Source organism: Leopardus geoffroyi, chromosome A1 (genome assembly GCF_018350155.1).
Source record: "Leopardus geoffroyi isolate Oge1 chromosome A1, O.geoffroyi_Oge1_pat1.0, whole genome shotgun sequence".
NCBI lineage: Eukaryota > Metazoa > Chordata > Mammalia > Carnivora > Felidae > Leopardus > Leopardus geoffroyi.
This window is the reverse complement of record NC_059326.1, coordinates 180,715,539-180,733,250: the sequence shown is the minus strand read 5'-3', so window position 1 is coordinate 180,733,250 and position 17,712 is coordinate 180,715,539. Positions and strand designations below refer to the sequence as shown.

The window sequence follows — 17,712 nt, the reverse complement described above, 5'->3', positions numbered from 1 at the left end:
AACAGTTTCTGGTCCACATCAGGGGCTCAGGACATACTGCTTGAGTTAAAGGAGACATGCACCAGTGTCCTCCCTTTTGTTGGAATCTGTCCTTGGTCCCATGTCTCTCAAGTTGTGGAAGCCATAACATCAATGAAATGAGCTAAGGCCCCACTTGGAGCAAGCCACACCACACCCATTTGGTGACATTGGGCATTACACTTCCAGCAATAATGCTTAGTGAGTCTGAACAATAGGCCGGAAGCTTTCCTGAAAGCCATTCCTATACCAAAATCACTAGCAGTAATCTTTTTTTTTAACGTTTATTTATTTTTGAGACAGAGAGAGACAGAGCATGAACAGGGGAGGGGCAGAGAGAGAAGGAGACACAGAATCTGAAACAGGCTCCAGGCTCTGAGCTGTCAGCACGACGCAGGGCTTGAACTCACGGACCGTGAGATCATGACCTGAGCCGAAGTCGGACGCTCAACCGACCAAGCCACCCAGGCACCCCAACACTAGCAGTAATCTAACTAGATAATGAAAGGACCACATATGAGCCACATAAGCATGTCCCCCTAAAACTAATTTAAGCATGTTAATTAACTAATTAACACATAAGCATGTCCCCCCTAAACTGAATTTATCCCAGCTAACTTCTCTTTCATTAGAACTGAAACAAACAAACTGTGGCCACTCCAATACCACCCTATTCTGTGGCACAGAGGGAGTTGGAAGGGAAGGAGGCAACAGTCTCAAATGTTGATGAGCTAAGCCATCTCACTTCTTGAATCTGAGACACCACTCTGCCCTTGAAGGCTGTGCCTAAAGGGTTTGCATTATTGCAAACACAAAGCCTTGGCCTGTCCTTTGCATGTAAGGCACCTGTGCTGATCTACATCGATTGACTCAATGCCATTATTTTGGTTTGTTGGCTACTAAGTACCCATGCTGCCAATGGCCTTGGACTGGAATAGTGGTGACCTCAGTTGGTCTCCAAAGCTCATATCCATATGATCATTTGGACTGTACCCTCAGTGACTTGGTCTGCCACTCCTGCCCTTCTCCTTTCCCCAGCATAGATATTATATTAATCAACTTAAAGCACATGTTCTTAGGAAAGAAGTAGGTCAGGTCTGCAGACCCAAATCCCATCCAGTCTTTTCACAAAATCTTGACTAAAACACTGGAATTGATATTGCAATAATTAAGAGCCAAATATGACTACCACTGGTGGCAGATAACATTTCACTTTCATTAAGCAATATAAAATAGACGCGAGAATTCCCGGCTGCCACCCTGACACACCAGGCTTTGCAGAATGAATCTTAAATTGCACTATGTCAGTCAGAGCTCAGGAGTTATCAGCATCATTTAATTAACTTTTTTTTTAACGAAAACTAACACATTGGAATAAAATATAAAAATGTAATCCCTGTGCAAACCCACCACTAATCATGGCCCCTGGCAGAGGCCCAGGCTGCACCTAAGCAGGAATCAGGGCATTAGTTCTCTTTGTCCCTCCCCTGAAGCCTCCTCCCTCAGCCAGGAGGGAAAGAGGGGGTTAGAGACTCCTTCCAGTTTGGCCTAGAAGTCTCAGGAATGAGAAGCAGTTCTCTTTACTTGAGGCCTTAGCATCTCTCCTCTTTGCCCTAATGTTATTAACTTCTAGCCTCTTTCCTGTTGAAATTGACATGTATTTTTGTTCTTAAAAAAATGCTTCAGATCCTCTGTCCCCCTTCTCTCTCTGCTGCTTCCCTTCTCACACATTCTCTCTCAAAAATAAAAATAAACATTAAAATTAAAATTAAAAAAAAGAACAGCAACACTTTTACCACTTTTCCAAAAAAGAAATGGTAAATGGAGTCTTTGGCTCCAATTATAGAGAATATTAATATCTATGAATTTCATGTATGAATGTTATCTGTAGGAAAGAATGCATACAAGGGGCCCCACACATGCAAATTGAGTTAGGGAGAGGGAAGGTGTCATAGAACAGGGATAGGAAACGGTTGAGACTCTCAGGGTTCAACAGAATGTTTGCCAAACTGCAGATGGATTTGGGAAGAGGCTGTCTTGGATGGTACTGACTCTACCCTGTGATGCACCAATAACATATAGGTGGCACAGGTGGCACCAGGTTCCCTCCCACACCCAGAGCAGACATTACAAATGAGCCCCAGCACTTGTTACAGCTGATTGGCATTTGGCTTCAGAATCCTTCTACTTCTGTGCTCCTGGCAGGCATCACTAATCAATCAGTATTGGCACTCAAGAGGGAAACTATTTGCCATCTTTCATTAGCCAAAAGACCTCTTTGACCTGTTGCCACCTCTGTCATGTGACAGCCACATTGCTGGTCAGAGAATTCAAGCATTCTTCTGTAGATTTTTCAATGGCCAGGAAGAGTCCGAAATCAGTGGTGTTCCCCAAGTAATTGAGCCAGGAGCTGTCAGCTAGAAGGGAAAAAAAAAGGAAGACGAGTGCCTTTTTTTGGGTCCCTTTATACAAGAAATGAAAATGTTATGTTTGCTTTATCATCAATTCTTCAGCTAACTGTTTGTTCTTTTTCCTTCTGTTTTCTTTCTATAAAGAAATAAAGAGTTTAAACATAGGTAAGACGAAGAACTCTTTCCCATATAATTTGATATGGTTCGTTTGCTTCCTTGTGTTTGCTTTTTGTTTTGTGCTTCTTGTGTAATGTTGTGTATTTTTATGTACCAAATATAGTAACTTTTTTATGTGCTAATTGTGTGTTGTGGATATGATAAGCTTTAGCAATTATGAAATGCAGTCAAAAAGCAACCAAATAAGCTGACAGTAATTAGAATTTCCGGGAGATGCAAGTGCAAGATAATGAACCCTCAGCGAACTTTTATCCTGACTGCTCAGCGCGGTCCATAATTGGGCTAAACAGTTGAGGCAAACTTCTGGCTTTTGTAAATGCTGGACTGGGTTCACAAAAGCTTTAATGAACTGGAAACAGGTCAAAAACTCATTTTCAACTCATTAATGATTTTTTCCCCTGGATATATGGTCATTTAAAAAAAAAAACAAGTTAATTGCCAATCTGCTGGTCAGAATGAATCCAACAGTCAGATGCATTGGGAATTTTCATGGAGTTAAATCACTTTTAAGTAGTATGAAGGGTGTAGACCAAGTACTTTTTGTCTAAATAGCCTTTGTCATTCAACTGCTCCAGGTTATCATTTAAAACCATACTGGTGAAATTCACACATGGAGTGTACAACACACATATTTGTGCATATGGCTCTGGGGAGCTTCCCATTACAAAGCTAGGAAAACTCCAGCTTGTCCCAAGGTTGCACTGAAATGGAAGAAAAGTGACCTTTTTATTTAGAAGAAGAGAGAAAAACAAAATAATGTATTTTAATACTCAAGGGAATGTTTCTCCTCACTTCTTGAAATGAAACATGGAAGGGGCTTCTTCCTGATGTTAGGTGAGAATTAGACAAAAATGGAGTCAAGTTGTATAAGATCATCAACTTCAGTGGAAAAGCTATGCTTATGCACCCTCTGCCTCTTCCTCAGGTACTCCCAAACTGGCTGCCTATAGGCACCCCAACTAGGCCAAGCAAAAATAAATCTACAATGCCCTGAAAGGACATCCCAGTTCAAACTCACATACCTCATTTGACCTTCACCATAGCCACAAATGTGGAAGTATGGGCTGTCCATACCTGAGATTCTCTGTAAGAATCTTGGTTGGAGCAAGTATGAGGCCATGGGGAAGAATGAGACCCCAACAAGAACTGACCTCACACCCTTAGTTGTCTGCTCTTCTACCAGAGTTTTTGAAAAGGCTCTTTGAATCAGGCTCCCAAGAAAGTCCAGAATTAATTATCTTGCTCACAGATAGGCACAGATGTGCAGTGCCCTGATCCTTCTGCTCATGATGCTAGCCAACTACTATCATTCGGTAACAAAGTACAGCATCTAATTAAAAAATAGCATGAAGTTTTCCCTTTCTGCCCTAATTTGTTTTGCATATGTGGATATTCTCTAAAGACTTAATAGCAAAAGAAAGAGAAAGAAAGAAAGAAAGAAAGAAAGAAAGAAAGAAAGAAAGAAAGAAAGAAAGAAAGAAAGAAGAAAGAAAAGAAGGAGAAAGAGGAAGAGGAAGGAAAGGAAAGGAACGGAAAGGAATGGAACCCTGGTAGCCTACTCTTTTAAACTAGTTATCTAGGCTGGAATTTTAGAAAGACCTTGACTTCTAGTTCAATTATGTGTCTTAATAGCAACCTGAGGAGAAGTTGGAATTAAAGATGGTCTTGACTCACAAATTGTTCCTAAAAATAGCTTCCTAGTTCTTTTCTTCCTTAAATCAAGGAAGAATCCAAATGGGGGTGTTTTAATTAGTAATTTACCAGCTAATGTCTACAGGACAAATGCATCCAACACTATCATCACCCTCACCTTTCCTTCACCTCTTCCATCCCCTTTCTTCCCATAATTCCAAACTACAATTGAGAAATAACTGAAAAACAAAAGGCCTATGCTGATTTTTGGCATGTGGCATCCTAAGGCAGAGAGGCATTCACTGTTTGCAACCTAGAGGTGGTGATTTTAATAACCAGTATAGGAATAGCATGAATACCTATTCTGGTCTCAACCTCCAACAAATGACAGACACTGCAAAGGGAAGAAACTGTAGGGTTTTGAGCCAAAAGGGACATGAGAAATGATCTGATTTCTTCATTATCCAAATAAGCAGTCTAGGACCCAACACAGCCAAAAGACAGACTTAAGGTCACCAGCTGGGTCACACTGAGTTTAGAGTTTCCTGTGGCTTAGTCCTATCCTTATCAGCAACATATAGGGCAGCTAGATGCATGGCAGAGAAAGAGGTCCAGGTCTCTGAGGAATAGTGCCTTCCTATTACATTTCTCACACACACGTCTAGTGTCACTTAGGGCCCTAGCAGCTCTTCATCCACGTTTGTGACCTCACCATTACATAAAATATTAAAACTGTACCTTCTCCCTCAGTAATATAGATTCTGGATGTGATATCAGCAAAATATCATTTTTTAAAAAATGCCAACTTTATTCATATCCACACTGAGAAATAGTAGAGAAGACCTGAGGCTGAGGACTGGGGATCGATCTGGGAGCCGCCCATCAGAAAGTCAGGAAAATTCCAGGTTGCCCTAGTATTAATGATCTAGTGCCCTGGAGACATTAAGGAAGCATGGATTAAAAGAAAACCTTGTCTCATGGAAGTGTTCCTCAATCCCACTTGAGAAATATATCAAACCCATGGGGGAAAATGAAGAAGGCTGATACACACAAAACACTGACACAAAAGCAGGACCAGATTGGGATCTTTTGTACCAGCTAAATGAAGCAATGGTATTTTAGTATGATGGGAAAGGATGAACTCTCTGAATAGCATGAAGAGCTTAGGTCCAATTAAAAGAAATAGCTAAGAGCCATGATATGTTAGAACACTAAGTTGTTATGCTAGATTCTTTCCAGTTCAATAAAGTGGAAAGACACTAGAAACAGAGTCTTACCAGGATTTTTGTCATCTCTTTGATCCAGTAGACCAGCTGCATAGCCCCCTTCTCATTTCTCTTTCTGCTTCTTCTAAAGCAACAACCCAGCACACAAGTACTATTTGGCAGTAGACCCTGTGTCCGGCTCTCTCTACGTGTCTGACACCAACAGTCGGCGAATCTACCGAGTCAAATCTCTGAGTGGAGCTAAAGACCTGGCTGGGAATTCAGAAGTGGTGGCAGGGACTGGAGAGCAGTGCTTGCCCTTTGATGAAGCCCGCTGTGGAGATGGGGGGAAGGCTGTGGATGCAACCCTGATGAGCCCTCGAGGTAAAGGTTACAAAAGAAGAAAACCCCTCCTCCAGAATGACCTTGCCACAAGGTTGTCTTTCTTCTTAACTGGAACTGAACTAAGTCCAGGCAGTCACAAATACAGCTTTCTCTACAATAATTTAACTCTGATAGATTGCTTTGGTGTGTGGGTGAGTATTTAAAAAAAATTGTTTATTTGAAGTAAATTTCATCACCCACATATGCTACAAACGGAAAGTGGGTTGGATTGCTCCTGGAGACTTCTGAATGCTGCCAGTCACAGAGTCAGAGGGAAATATTAGCTCCATGAGCCAGAGTGACAGCTGTGTGGGCTGGAGACAGAACAGAGCCCAGTGGGGGGGCCTCCAACCACTCCCAGATGTTTATGTTAGACAATAGTGTACATAGTCATAAGCACAGAGCCTGACATTTTGTAAATGCCCAATAAATGGTAGCAATTAAGAATGGGTATAATTTCCAAGAGTCTGGGATTAGGGGGGAGGTGTTCTTAGAACCAATGGATCTCTGTTGGAAAAGGACCAAAGATACTTAGGGATAAAGACCTATTGATCCTTTGAAGCCCCAATTCTTATTAACATTTTTAGCTATCACTAAAGCATCTGGCAATATGGATTAAGGATGAATGGCCTTGGGCATGGGCACTAGGGTGAAGGTGCCAAAGAAATAGAAGACACTGTCTGCATCTTACCAGGAGAGTGCTAGAACAGGTGTTCCCCCAGGGCGTACCGAGTAGAGTCAAGGCTTAATTGAGAATGTTTCCTGGAGGATACATTTTGAATTGAAGTTTGTGACTACAGGAATCATTGTTTCTGAACCTCATTGTTGTAATTAGTTGTGAAGGTTATTCAAGTAATTTACTACCAATAATTTTTCAAGCAATGAACTTGGGAAATAACTTCTTTTCTAAAGAGAGCAGATGCCAAGTTATTTCCCCATTCATTCATTTGCAGTCTTGGTTCATTTGCAGCCCAAAGTTCATTCTTCAATTGGGTGGTAATGTAGCTAGCACCCTAGTAATTATGCAGATCTCAACAGAGTGCCTATGAGAAAGGGTTTTACCTTAAAAAGCTGAGAGCCACTGCTCTAGGTCTGCTAATCCATCCAGTATGTTCCCGAGTTCGAGAAGATCAAGAAGCTAATGCCCAATAGGGCATCCCCACCTCCACCCCCACAAGCCCTACTCCTTGTCAAGAGACACACGTTCGCTGTTTGTCTTGATCAGGTATTGCAGTGGACAAGAACGGACTCATGTACTTTGTTGATGCCACCATGATCCGGAAGGTTGACCAGAATGGAATCATCTCCACTTTGCTGGGCTCCAATGACCTCACTGCTGTCCGGCCACTGAGCTGTGACTCCAGCATGGATGTGGCCCAGGTAGGATTTACTTCTCATCACTGTGCCACACCTGGTTCTTGGCCTGAAGTTCTCACCTGCAGCCTGTTTGGGTTGAAAGTGGAATGGGAGGAAGAGATATAGATACAGATTACAGGGTGGTTTGTAGAAGGCTTGAGGTGAACTAGGCAGCAAAATGGAATGAGCAGTGTTAGACAAGAATGAGAGGGAGAGCAAGAGAGAAAGGAAAGGGGGAGGGTGGGATTCAGCTCAAAAAGTGGAGCTAGTGACACACTCCAGCCGTGGCAGATTACAGGGTAGGAGTTACTGTGTAATTACCTCTCTTCTCCATCATTATTGCAGGTTTGAGAATGTACTATACAGTGTTATATGTCAATCAGAACTTCACTGTTAATCTAAAATGATTGCATCCTCACTATATAAACCTTTACTTTGTGAAGTAGTAACTAGAGCAGAGCCCTCTACAATATTCCTCCAAGTGATATTCCTTTAGTATGAGTTCTTATGGGGGCAGAGAACAGCGGCTCACTTAAATGGACAGCAGAAGAAAATGATGTTTATTACATGGATCCTCAAACAACCTGGAATATATGCTTGCCCTTCCTATGAGGGCCTTTTCAACCTTCAATCAACCTCATTAATTTCAGCTCAAATTCCACAACAAGCTGAAAACTTGCCACAGAGATTTTCATTTCAGTTTTGCAGAGAAGGTCCAGTTCATTTCTTCAAGCGAATGCCCAAGTTGTAGTTCACTAGCCAGCCTGTGCATTGGCTGCCCTTGGGTCAGGGCCATCTTCCAAACAGCATGGCTTCTTTTGTGTATGAGATAAAAGTTCCACCTCTATATGAACATAGCCTCCTTAAGCCTATGGCTGGATGAACAGAGAATAGAAGGAATTACTTTAGCCCCTTGTGCAGTGAATTATTTGTCCAACTATATATGACTCTGACCCTGGTCCAATCATCTGGGGCTGAGAAGAACATCAAGAGTAGAGCTGGTGACCTCCTCCAGCTATAGCAGATGATATAATAGGAGATGTTTGTTACTTGGCCTCTTCTTCATTGTGTACACTCGACATGGGCAATGGGCGAGTGGTTTGATGATGGGTACTTCTTATACAGTGTGGTTAAAAAAGAAAGTTTTTTTTCACCAGTTGCATAAAACCAGTATAAGTGCCCTACAGTTCAATGTTGGGCATGTTAGAGGCTGCTCTTTAATGCCGTGTCATCCACAGGTTCGCCTGGAGTGGCCAACAGACCTTGCTGTCAACCCCATGGACAACTCCTTGTATGTTCTTGAGAACAACGTCATCCTTCGAATCACTGAGAATCACCAAGTCAGCATCATTGCAGGACGCCCCATGCATTGCCAGGTTCCTGGAATTGACTACTCACTCAGCAAACTAGCCATTCACTCCGCTCTGGAGTCAGCCAGTGCCATTGCTATTTCTCACACTGGGGTCCTCTATATCACTGAGACAGATGAGAAGAAGATTAATCGTCTACGCCAGGTAACAACAAATGGGGAGATCTGCCTCTTAGCTGGGGCAGCCTCAGACTGTGACTGCAAAAATGATGTCAATTGCAACTGCTACTCAGGAGACGATGCCTATGCGACTGATGCCATCTTGAATTCCCCATCATCCTTAGCTGTAGCTCCAGATGGTACCATCTACATTGCAGATCTTGGAAATATTCGGATTAGGGCAGTCAGCAAAAACAAGCCTGTTCTTAATGCTTTCAACCAGTATGAGGCTGCATCCCCCGGAGAACAGGAGTTGTATGTTTTCAACGCTGATGGCATCCACCAGTATACCGTGAGCCTGGTGACAGGGGAGTACTTGTACAATTTCACATATAGTGCTGACAATGATGTCACCGAATTGATTGACAATAATGGGAATTCCCTAAAGATCCGTCGGGACAGTAGTGGCATGCCCCGCCACCTGCTCATGCCTGACAACCAGATCATCACCCTCACCGTGGGCACCAATGGAGGTCTCAAAGTCGTGTCCACACAGAATCTGGAGCTTGGCCTCATGACCTACGATGGGAACACTGGCCTCCTAGCCACCAAGAGTGATGAAACAGGATGGACAACTTTCTATGAGTAAGTACATTTGTAAAGCATTTCTTAAAAGTACCCTACCCTAGCTTGCAGCAGGATTGATTGTCCATGTAGATTTTAGAATTGTTTAGTCACATTGTCTCCCTAACTTTAATGTCAACTTGTGGCCTCAAGATATTCATGTCCCCTCTCCCTGACTTCTAAGTGATTTGCACTGTTCAGTCTCTGATATTGAACTTCAGAGAACATCCTAACAAGAGCTCCGATTCCTATTGCCTGCTTGCCCCTCCAATTTCAGGATATTGGACATGCACAGCACCTGGGAGAGCAAGTGTTCATTAACTTTGCTGATTATTCATGTTTGCCATGGGTGCGGAAATTAGAATCTAAAAGGCAAGATCCTGGTGGGACTCCTGTAATTTGCCAGTAGGTCCAGCAACACACTTGATTGCACAGACAGGTAGATAAACTCTGAATTTCCTCTTTAGCAGAAGCAGATCAATACAGATAAAGTGCTAGGTATATTAAAAGATGTGAGAGCTGGTCATATTTCCCCTAACAATTATCTCATACTTAATAGTCCCACTGTTTGTTTTGCCAAAAACCTGTTTTCCGTCACTCCTGCAGGCAGCGCTTGGTCATACTGCCTGCTGCTGCAGGTATTAACCAGTGGGATGCTGGTTGGGGAAAATTTCTAAGGCGTGATTCCCCCAGTCACCACTAAGACTGGTATGGAATTTGTAAGTATCTGGCTCTCCTTGATAGTGAAGCTTACTTGTATTTGGAGTCCTTGTTTGCTTTCTGTCTAGGTGTTGCTGCTGGCCGAGAACTTAGTAAGTTGGGTAGGGGTTGTCGGCAGAGGGAATGGGGTACAAGAGAGAGAACAGAAGACCCTATTGTTGATCCACTTGTAGATTCAGGAATGTTCACTTCCCAGTTGGTAGTCAAATGGGTTTGGGAGCATGCAAAGGAAGCTGTTGCCACCTGCTGGAAATTTACTGCGTTGTAGAATTGCTTTTCCTTGCTCTCTTTTTTTCTTTGGGCAAAGCTGTCTTTCTCAGATTTCTGAAGCATCCTAGCATCCTCCAGGGCACTGGGACTTGATCAAACTTTACCAGCCAGTGACACTGTCCCTAAGGCACCATCTTAGTGCCATCTGTAACTCTCACACCAAGTTAGGTTAAAGCTATACTGTAACCCAAACACCTCATAGATTTTCACCTTCCTTTCTAGCAGTTCTACCTAAAGACCAATGCTTTTCAGAGACAATATGTTGTCTGATCTGATTGAGGACAAACCAATGTCACTCTCAGAAGGCCAGTCTGAATTAGGCCTGACTTAGAGACTATAATAAAGAAGTTCAGCCTCAGGTACATCTTTAGACGTTAGCTCTAACTGGGACAGTATTTTCCAGGAAGGGTCCCTAGTTTAATAAAAATATGGGCAGTACGCTTTTTAAAAGTGTTCACAAGTTACATGGAAACTGCATGATTTTTTTTCTCTTTTGAAGAGCTGCTTTTTCATAGTGTAGGTAAATCCTATTATCAAATTGTCCATTATAGGGGTTCAAATGCATGAGGTTTTCCTGTTCCTCCTAAAATGATGGTGAACTTTTTTTGTTTCATGGTACTTTTACATATGATCATCTGGAGAAGAGTAGCCTGTGTCCCTGAAAGGCACAGGACCATATTTAAAATTACAACCACTCTTATGCACATACACTCTCTCTCTCTCTCTCCCTTATTTTAATCCTTACCACTTGTTACCATCTGACATACTCTGTCCATCATGTACACATCATGGAGACAGGGATTCTCATCCATTTTGTTTCTAGTCATGCCCCCAGTGCCATGTACAATGCCTGGCATATAGTAGGCACTCAGTAAATACTTGAATAAATGAGTCAAAAGCAACCTTCAGCCCCACACAGGCCAAGGCTGTAGTAGTTCCCTTGAATGGCCTTGAGATCCCATTACAGGAATTCATAGCACCTTGAAACTATGTGTAGACTTATTTGCAAAAAGACCTGAATCTGAAGATACTCCCTGGGGCAAGTAAGCATGGTTGTAGGAAACTTACTCTTCTTTGAAAATTAGAGAGAACGTGTTTTTCTTCCTGTGACCCCTGAGATCCTGGCCTCAGCCCCAAACCTCTGTTCCTCTGTATAGAATCTCCAGTTTCTACCACTTCTCTCATAAGCACCATTGTATGTGTCCAGGTACATTGGAATTCAATCTTTGCCTGGATCCCAGACCACGAACTCCTCATACAAGTCCCTGCTTGACTGTGGGACTTGAGGATATTGTCTGTTGTCGAGTACTCCATTAGGCACCCCATATGCAAACCCTTAGAAGTGTTTTATTTTCTTATTGAGGTAAAATTGATATATATTAGTTCCAAGTGTAGAACATGATTTGATGTTTGTATATATTGTGAAATGATCACCACAGTAAGTCTAATTAACATCTATCACTATAGAGTTATGAAAATTTTTCTTGTGATGAGAACTTCTAAGAGTTATTCTCTTAGCAATTTTCAAATATGCAGTACAGTGCTATTACCTATCACCATGCCATACATTATGTCCTCATAATTTTTTTAATGGTTGTTTATTTTTGAGAAAGGGCATGAGCAGGGGAAAGGGAGAGAGAGAGGATCCAAAGCAGGCTCTGTGCTGACAGCAGAGAGCCCAATGCAGGGGTCGAACTCATGAACCGTGAGATCATGACCTGAGCCGAAGTCAGACGCTTCACTGACTGAGACACCCAAGTGCCCCTATATCCTCATATTTATTTTATATCTAGAAATTTATACCTTTTGACCCCTTTCACTCATCCCCCATTTCTGGTAACCACTACCATGTTCTCTGTGTCTATGAGTTCAGGGTTTTTTAAAGATTCCACATATAAGATCATGTGGTATTTGTCTCTAACTTAGTTCACTTGGCATAATGCCCTCAAGGTCCATCCATGTTGTCATAAATTGCAAGATTTCATTCTTTTTATGGCTGAGTGTATATATATACCACATCTTTTTTATCCATTCATCCACTGATGAACACTTAGGTTGTTTCCACATCTAGACTATTGTAAATAACGCTGCAATGAACATGGGCTGCATATATCTTTTTGAGTTTGGATAGATACCTAAAGTGGAATTGCTGGATTATTGCTGGATTATATGGTAATTCTTTTTTTTTTTTTTTTTGAGGAACCACCATATTGTTTTCTATACTGGCTGCACCAATTTACATTCCTACCAAGGCACAAGGGTTCCCTTTTCTCCATATCCTCACCAACACTTACCTCTTTTTGATAAAAGACATTCTAATAGGTGTGAGGTAATATCTTATTATGGTTTTGATTTGCATTTCCCATTGCTTAGTGGTGTTGAGCACCTTTTCATGTACCTGTTGGCCATCCATGTGTCGTCTTTGGGAAAATGTCCGTTCAGATCCTCTGTATATTTTTTAATCAGGTTGTTTGCTCTTGAATTGTATGGGGTTTTTTTTATATTTTTTGGATATTAAAACTTTACCAGATATATGATCTGCAAATATTTTCTCCTATTCTGTAGGTTGCCTTTTCATTTTGTTGGTTTCCTTTACTATGAAGCTTTTTAATTTGATGCAGTCCTACATCTTTTTTGCTTTTGTTGCCTTTGGTTTGGGTGTCAAATCAAAAAATTGCCAAGACTGATATCAAGGAGCTTACCACCTGTTTTCTTCTAGTTTAATGGTTTTTATCGTTTTGAGTTAATTTCTGTGTATCGAGTAAGATAATGGTCCATTTTCATTATTTTGCATGTGGCTGTCCAGTTTTCCCAACACCATTTATTAAAGAAACGGTCCTTTCCCCATTGTATATTCTTAGCTCCTTTATGGTAAACTAATTGACCATATATGTGTGTGTTTATTTCTGGACTCTCTATTTTGCTCTGTTGATCTGTGTATCTGTTTTTAAGATCATAAAAACTGTTTAATTACTGTTTTGATTACGATAGCTCTGTAATTTAGTTTGAAATCAGGGAGCATGATGCTTCCAGCTTTGTTTCTTTCTCTCAACATTGCTTTTGTGGCTCCATACAAACTTTAGAACTATTTGTTCTATTTCTCTGAATAATTCCATTGGAATTTTGTTAGGGATTTCATTGATTATTCCAGTCCATGAACAATGGACTATCTTTCATCAATGTCATAGCTTTTAGTATAAGAGGTCTTTTATGCCCTTTGTTAAATTTTTTCCTAGCTTTTTTATTCTTTTTGATCCAATTGTAAATGGGATTGACTTTCTGCTAGTTTGTTCTTAGTGTATAGAAACACAATGGTATTCTTCAACTTTACTGAATTTATTGGTTCTAAGTTTTTAGGTTAAGTCATCATCTGCAAATAATGACAGTTTTACTTCTGTCTTATTTGGATGCATTTCATTTTCTTAGTTGTCCTGTCTTGTTCCTGATCTTAGAGGAAAAGACTTCAGTTTCCCACCAGTGGGTATGATGTTGTATGTGGATCCGTCATATATGACCTTTGAGATACATTCCCTCTATACCCACTTTGTTGAGAGTTTTTGTCATTAATGGGTGTTGGATTTTGTCAGATGCTTTTTATGCATCTGTTGAACCATCCTTGCATCCCTGGAATACATCTATCAATGTACTATTGAATATGATTTTCTGTATTTGATTTAAATATGAATATGTTGGAGTATCTATATTCATCTGAGATATTCATTTTCTTTTTGTGTGGTGCCCCTATCTTGGTAGCAGGGTAATGCTGGCCTCATAAAATGAGTTTGGAATAGTTCCTTCAAGAGTTTGAGAAGGATTTCTATCAATAAGTTTTTCAATGTTTGGTAGCATTCACCAGTGAAGCCATCTGGCCCTGTAGTTTTGTTTGTTGGAACGCTTTTGATTACTGATTGAAACTCCTTGGTAGTAATCTGTTATGATCTTTTGTATTTCTGTCATATCAGTTGTAACATCTCTGATTTTTGAGAACTCTTGTCTTTTAAGGTTGGTCAATTTTATCTTTTAAAAAAACCAACTCTTAGGCATTTACTATTTCATTTAAATACCTTTTGTTTCTAATCAGAAAACCTAACAGTCAGGCATATTGGTTAGAAATAATTCCTAAAATAGGGGAACATACAAACAGGTAGAAAAACCACCCTTAACGTTGTGATGTCTATATTTTAAGACAATTTCTTCTATATATACTCATTATACTATCAGTGGAATATATTTTTATACTCCACTCAATAATATACATTTTTTCATTCCAATAGATAGAAATCACTGTCATCAATTTTTGTGGCTTTATAGGTAGCTATCTACCTAGTCATTTAACAAATTTGTCACTATTAGTAAATAACATCTTTGAGGGGCAGTTTCTTTAATAGATAAGAAGACAAAAGGGAGTCCCTTTGACCTGGAGGGCCTGACTCCCATCTGTGTCTATAGTGGTCCAGTTACTGTAATATCTGTACCACCTATTGCCTAGTGCCCTGGGCAAGTGATGAAGGTAGAGCCAAACGCTGGGCCCTTCATTCAAAGCTCTTCCCTCCCTTTGTCCAACTGGCCACCCAGCTTAATGTGGTTCTGTTCTCTGCCTTCAAACATCCCGGGAAGCAAAAATTTCTTATCATGTTTTCTCAAATCACTTACTGTCTTTCTGAAGCCATTTTCCATCCATATTTGCTTCCGTAGTTCTAAGCAACAAAGCCAGATAGGCCATAATGGTCCTGTTCATATGCTGTACAAGCTTCAGTCTCCATCACTGAGAACCTACCACCTTTGTCCCCAGTCCAGAGGGAGTCACACCTAAAGGTTAAGCAAACTACCTTCTTTCCTCTACCTTCCTCCCCTCTCTGGTAACAGATATCTCTAGTAACAGTTATCATCTGGGAAAGCTCAAAGGCCTCTATGCTCAGACCTTAAAAAGAGTCTCTTACTTGGGCATATGGAAGGTCCAGCTTTCTGATTACAATGAAACTTTCAGAGTGGGAAAATGTTCCACCAAGTGGAATAGCAAAGCTTTTTGCTAAAGGAGGCAGAAAAAACAATTCCACAGTTCAAGGAAAAAGTAAAGATGACATACAGATAAAGGAGAAGGGCCCAATTTCAGGCAACTTTCTAGCAGCAGAACTTGATCACTGGTATACGTAGGCTTGGGTGAAGTCAAGTAATTCATTGGGAAAACTGTCTAAGAAGGCTGCTTGGGGAGCTGTGGTTAGTTTGGGACTATAAAACCAGAGAAAGGGTTATAGGCAGCCAGACCTGCTGTGCTTGAGCCAAGTCCTGGAGGTGATAGTTGGCCTAGGTTGACTGTCCAGAGGACTTTGAGGTGGCAAGTGAGATGAAATTGTATGAGCATAGATGGTCTCCAATGCCAGGTCTTGCTGATTGTGACAAGGAGCCTCTGTGTGATACACTACCCAGCCATTCTACCTTCCAACCTCTCTCTCTGGCCTTGTGAGGTTCTGAGTGGTGGGAAAGCCTTCAGCTCGAGTAACTGTGCTTCCAACCAGTGTGTCTGTCTTCCAGCTATGACCACGAGGGCCGCCTGACCAATGTGACACGCCCCACGGGGGTGGTGACCAGTCTGCACCGGGAAATGGAGAAATCCATCACCATTGACATTGAGAACTCCAACCGTGATGATGATGTCACTGTCATTACCAATCTGTCTTCAGTGGAGGCCTCCTACACGGTGGTACAAGGTAAGCCCCTGCCCACTAAACTCACCCACAGACCCCAGGTAAGACTGGGAGGACCTCCAGAACTGTGGAACACCTATTACCTTGCTATTTTACTCAAGTGTCCACAGAAAACAAATTCTACAAGAGGTCAGTCTTGTAGAAAATGACTTAATCAGATTCAGAAGAATGTCATCTATACTAAACGAAATGTCCAGGAATTTAGGAATGTCTACATACTTATCTGAAAATGTCAGTTGTCATACCCACTTGCTCTTACCTCTCCATCATCAGCACTCTCCACTAACCCAACACACAGAGTTAGCTTCTCAAAGGCTATTTATCCTCTTGGGGTCACCTCTTCCTTTTTTGGCTCCATTCTGGTGCCACTTGTTTGTTGAGTTGATTATCCTAGATTCAAAGCCTTTAGCAATCTCTTGCCAAGACTGGGATCACAGAGGTTTCTGACCACCCCATAGTTACTATTGCTGTTTGACATGACACAAATTCCAGGACAAGCACAAGAGCTGGCAAGAAAAGGAATTGTGCAGATTAATTTTTCTTTTAATTAAGATATAATGTCAGTGGGCTAGCCCGTTGTCAGAGGATAAAAGTGTCCTCTCAGTAGATAAATGGTGACATTTCTGCACTATTATCCCACGACAGAGCCTGTTTCAATGACTCTATTTCTGCTCTGCCAAATGATTAATGATGTAGATTCTGTCTTTCTGCATGATGGCTGCAGTTGCAGGAGTGACAGATACACATTTGCTCACAATCCCAAAAGTCAGCATCTCAGAGGCCAGCCCAGCTGGACTCCTTTGCCCAAATAATCAGGAAGAAACGTATCTATAAAAGGAGTTTTGGACTCACATTTCCTTCCTGGAACTTTTTGATAAGGAAAAGGTCAGAAGTCTGATTGACTAGTGTAGATTCTCTTTGGGGAGATAAACGCATGTTATCAGCACCCCTAGCTCAGTCTACCTTAAGCTCTTTGAATCTCTTCAGAGTTCTCTTAAGTAAAGGTGGCATCATAGTGGAGTCAGCAGCAGAAGCATGAGGGGCGAGAAGGTTGCTTTTTTTCTCCTGATCTGATCTGTAGCTAGACCATCAACTTCAGGTTAGGTGGTAGGCAAAAGGGGGGAAAAATTAAGTCATTTTTTTTTTTTTTACCATTTAAAACATATATGTTAAAGATTAGGGATTTGATTGACACAAATTGTGTAGGCAATAGACATCTTTAAAGGTACTATTAATAGTATTCAGTGAGTAAAAGAAAAATATCACAGCATAATTATTTCTGGAGTGCCACATATTAATAATGTTTTTCTTTCCATGGATCAGTAGCATCTCTGCTACTCACCTTAACATTGTATGGGTGCTAATTGAAGGCAGCCTTAGACTGACAGCTGCAAAGTACCATGGAAACCTATAAAAATAGGGGTTCTGTTCTCTTATGACTAACAGAGTGGATAATTTCTTTCCATATCCCCACCCTCACTTACATTTCTCCAGATCAAGTGCGGAACAGCTACCAGCTCTGTAATAACGGTACCCTGAGGGTGATGTATGCCAATGGAATGGGTGTCAGCTTCCACAGTGAGCCCCATGTCCTAGCAGGTACCATCACCCCCACCATTGGGCGCTGCAACATATCCCTGCCCATGGAGAATGGCCTAAATTCCATTGAGTGGCGCCTAAGAAAGGAACAGATTAAAGGCAAAGTCACCATCTTTGGCAGGAAGCTCCGGGTAAGTGATTCC

The 17,712-nt window shown here is 41.4% G+C and overlaps 1 protein-coding gene and 1 long non-coding RNA gene across 23 annotated transcripts in view; one reads left to right on the top strand and one right to left on the bottom strand.

Annotated features, from left to right (window-relative positions):
- TENM2 (teneurin transmembrane protein 2) overlaps positions 1–17,712 on the top strand; it is a 1,977,527-nt gene that overhangs the window by 1,912,029 nt on the left and 47,786 nt on the right. For 21 of the 22 annotated variants that reach the window (XM_045502305.1, XM_045502315.1, XM_045502361.1 and 18 more), the window contains 6 exons: positions 2,574–2,594; positions 5,595–5,827; positions 7,053–7,207; positions 8,422–9,296; positions 15,798–15,973; positions 17,465–17,700. In XM_045502305.1, coding sequence (XP_045358261.1) covers positions 2,574–2,594; positions 5,595–5,827; positions 7,053–7,207; positions 8,422–9,296; positions 15,798–15,973; positions 17,465–17,700 — 1,696 coding nt within the window. The remainder of the gene's footprint in view (positions 1–2,573; positions 2,595–5,594; positions 5,828–7,052; positions 7,208–8,421; positions 9,297–15,797; positions 15,974–17,464; positions 17,701–17,712) is intronic. The other variant, XM_045502345.1, reaches the window with a different exon arrangement.
- On the bottom strand, positions 411–17,567 carry LOC123611058. Its single transcript, XR_006718401.1, has 3 exons — positions 17,455–17,567; positions 6,890–7,270; positions 411–2,435 (listed from the first exon to the last, which is right to left on the bottom strand). It is a non-coding gene; the product is annotated as an uncharacterized LOC123611058 (long non-coding RNA).